General features: G+C 50.1%; 1 protein-coding gene across 1 annotated transcript; it reads left to right on the top strand.

Annotated features, from left to right (window-relative positions):
• Window positions 1-2,637: 2,637 nt before the first annotated feature.
• LOC136458020 (flowering-promoting factor 1-like protein 1) lies at window positions 2,638-3,541 on the top strand. Its single transcript, XM_066458026.1, has one exon. It carries the CDS (start codon window positions 2,799-2,801, stop codon window positions 3,120-3,122), a length of 324 nt encoding a protein of 107 aa, XP_066314123.1. The 5' UTR covers window positions 2,638-2,798; the 3' UTR covers window positions 3,123-3,541.
• The last annotated feature ends 381 nt before the right edge of the window (window positions 3,542-3,922 follow it).

Raw genomic sequence — 3,922 nt, 5'->3', positions numbered from 1 at the left:
ATTTATATATTGCGCGTCTGACTCGGATGGTATGCTAAGAAAATACAAGGTTTATACTGGTTAAGGCAGAATGTCCCTACGCCCAATTCGTGATTGCTGCTCGTGTTACTAGCACTAGAAAGTTCGTAGTAGGGGTTACAAACGGGCGAGAGAATGACATGTCCAAGTCTCTGGTGGAAAGAACGAAAGGGTACCGAGAGCTCGGCTGCTGCTCAGCTATGTGTTCAAGGCTCGATGCTAGTGGTTTTGGTGTGATGCAATGCGATATGCGATGCGATGAACCGATGCCCCTTAGTGGGATGCCCTGCTTTCCCTTTTATAGGCCAAGGAGAAAGCAGGTATTACAACGGAATGGAAGAGGGAAAAAGAAAGGGAAATAAGGCTCCCGGAGGTGTGCCGTCCTCCTTTTCACGTGGGTCCCGTTGACCCTGTAGATCGTGGTGGTAGCTGTGTCGTATCGGAGTCCTGTTGGCTGCTGCAGCATACGTGCGGGTGTCGTGCGTCGTTCTTGCCTTCCATCCCATCCGAGCGGATGGAACGGTCAAAGGGTTCTCTGACAGAGGCCATACGGGGGGTTGGCGGTACGGTGCCAGTCAATCTGACGCCGATTGACTGACGTTGGACGGTGGTCAGGCAGGGAGTTGGCAACACAGTGCCGACCTATTGACGCGGTGGGCGACGCGAGTCTCCCAGCACGTCCTGATGTGACCGCCCCGGGCGTGCGCCTTCATGCCATAGTGGTTGAAGCGGTTCGGGTCCCACCCTGGGGCCACTGCTTTTATTCGGCAGCGAATCCGACCCCTCGGGATCGGGCGAGGCGAAAATCTCGCCCTAGGGGCCGGGCGAGACGGAATCCGACCCTCGGGACCGAACGAGGCGTGGCCTGGCCCCTAGGGGTCGGACGAGGCGGAGACCTTGTCCTCGGAGTCGGACGAGGTGGAGCCCTCCCCGTGGGACCGGACGTGGCGTGGCCCGGCCCCCGGGGGTCGGGCGAGTCGGAGACCTTGTCCTTAGAGTCGGACGAGGCATGGCCCGGCCCCTGGGGGTCGGACGAGACGGAAACCTCATCCTCGGAGTCGGACGAGGTCGCAGTTGCGTCCTTAACCATTGGATGAGCCAACGTGACACTTATTAATACTTTGACTCGGATACCCAGGTAACCAACGGATCCAACAAATGTGCCATCACGTAGGCCGCACTAGGGGAAACTAGGATAAGCCAAAATCTCTCTTTGCAGATGCTCCAAGCTTGCCTACAGAGAAAAGCATACATCAATTGCGTTGCATCCCGCATTATTCCTGCCGTACACCAAAATATATACTTGACAATGAGCGAGAATCATCAATTTTGTTCCTGAACGATAAAAGGCAAGATTGATCTCGATGATCGATCAAATTCCCTTTCGCTAAAAAAGAGAGAAAAAAAATGCTAGCTCTAAGGATGAGCACGTACAGCCCAAATTCTCTTGTGCGATGGCTAAGTAAAGGAGTAAACTATAGCGAGTGAATCGTATTCCCTTGAGTAGTGAAAATTTGGCCCCCCGATCCTTTTTGTTTTTCTTTTCGGGGAAAAGGTTGGTAGGATTCCGCACACAACGTATACTTTTTTTTTTGTCTCGACAAGCGATCGAATACTTATCTAACTTCCACAGAATTAACTTTATTTGTAAACAAATGCATGCATATGAACATTTAGTATAGCTAGATAGATAGATCGCCCCATTTGCAATTAAGCAAACATTTCCACTCCAAAACATCCCCATCAAAAGATGCAAAAATTTGGAGATATTTCTCTGCCTTTGCTACGCGTGCCGTGATGGTGGCGCGACACGTGGTGAAATCGCGCCATCTCAACCTGATCTGTCACCTGAATTCGGTCTGAACATAAAATATGGCAGTATAGGTTCCAATATATGAAACGATTTACTGCTTTTCCGGAGACTACATACTACAGTGCGTGCAATTATATATGGATGATGTCGGATGCACGCCACTATCCACACACTTTTGTACAATCCGTGCAGTGCACTTGTGCGTGGATCTTTCATTTCTGTCTTTTCGCAAATATATTCCAAGTAGCTTATCAAGCACATTGGGGATCGAAGCAGAGAGAATCCTTAACTAACACTGTTACACAATATATAGAGATACATGTATACACATATATTCTCCGATCCCGTGTACATACACTCAAGTTTAATATATCTTCCTCCGATTCCTCTCTAGCTAATTTAATTTCGTTGTTCAGAATAAACAGCATCTTTCGTTCATTCGCGTGACCTAACCTAACTGCGACCCCACACTGCAAACCAAGATGTATGTTCTCTGCTGATCTCTAGCTAGAGAGCTGGCTTACCTTTCCCTTAATTTGCCTTCTTCATTCATTCATTCATTATCAGCATAATGATATCTAGTACGTGCCCCGTATGTAGCTAGCTAGTGGTGTATATATTCACATACATAACATATATGTATATGTATATGTATATGTATGTGTTGTATGTCTCCTACATCCATGTCACATCTACCCCGCATCATCAATATATACCTCTGGCACTTTTTGGCTTGCTTCCTGCTCTACCCTTCATGCTCTATATATACACCCTTGATCGGCCTCCCTTGCTTCATCAATCATCCATCCATCCACCCCCAATACTCCCCAGCAGCAGCAACGCTAACCATCTCTCCCTCAAGTCAGCTAGCTAGCTTTGCTAACGACGATCGACGACTTGCTTGTAGCTAACTAGCTAAGCTAGCTGTTGATCGCTACCACCATCTATCGATCAACAATTCACCAGCATGTCGGGCGTTTGGGTGTTCAAGGACGGCGTGGTGCGCCTGGTGGAGAACGGCGCGGCGGCGGGCGGCGAGGCGGTGCGGCGGCGGAAGGCGCTGGTGCACACGCCGAGCGGGCAGGTGGTGCGGTCGTACGCGGAGCTGGAGTCGGAGCTGCGGGCGCTGGGGTGGGAGCGCTACTACGAGGATCCGGCGCTGTACCAGTTCCACAAGCGCGGGTCCCTGGACCTCATCTCCCTCCCCGCCGACTTCGCCAGGTTCTCCTCCGTCCACATGTACGACATCGTCATCAAGAACCGCGACTCCTTCAGGGTCGTCGACGTCTGATCATCTGGTTGATGCTAGCAAGCTAGCTAGCTAGCTCTTGTTAGCTAGCTCGCTTCATGCATCATCTCATCAGTCTCTCAGTATCATCATCCATGGAGGGCTTGTTAATTAGTTATGACTTTGTGAGGATCGGGGTACGTGCTGCAGCTAGCTAGCTAGCTAGCTAGTGTTTGACACAGTCATCGCCGTCGTCTACGTCAGTGAAGTTGCTAGCTAGCTAGCTATTATGCATGTCTCGCTAATTGATTTCGACGCAGTGTGTGAGTGTGGAGCTGATCTGAATCAGTAGCGTGTGTGTATATTCCAGCAGTGTGTGCGTGGTGTCGTCTGGGAGTGATGATGTGTACGTAGTTGCTCAAGATCGATCACGCATCTGCGTGTGACTGTACATTTATCGTTTGTGCCAGTGACCACCATTATTGTTATGCGTGCATTTTCGCTACATTATACTTACACATGTATGGCATATATATATCCAATGGAACGTGCGATGCCGTAAATGAAGTAGAAACGATCTCCTTCGGCCATTTCTTTTTTCCTTTTCAAGACGAATTAGCTAGGGCAAGATCAAATCAACGGAGCTGAGACTGAGAGCCGCTGCCATGTGCCAAGTATGAATGCAGAACAAGCAGGCAGGCCGTGTGCGCTGCTGTGGCAAAAACGGCAGAGCGACCGGGCCCCCAGAGCCAGCGTCTCCCCAAAGGCCCTTTAACGAACGGCTGAACAACTGGGCACTTTATAATTCGGCCCAACGCTCCATACGAACCGCCGCGGAAACAAACATCCGGTTCCCACTTAAG

This window comes from Miscanthus floridulus, chromosome 6 (genome assembly GCF_019320115.1).
Source record: "Miscanthus floridulus cultivar M001 chromosome 6, ASM1932011v1, whole genome shotgun sequence".
Lineage (NCBI taxonomy): Eukaryota > Viridiplantae > Streptophyta > Magnoliopsida > Poales > Poaceae > Miscanthus > Miscanthus floridulus.
This window is presented reverse-complemented; position numbering and strand designations above follow the sequence as displayed.

Coding starts and splice junctions, on each gene's coding strand:
- LOC136458020 (XM_066458026.1), top strand. CDS start 2,799: ATGTCGGGCGTTTGGGTGTTCAAGGACGGCGTGGTGCGCCTGGTGGAG.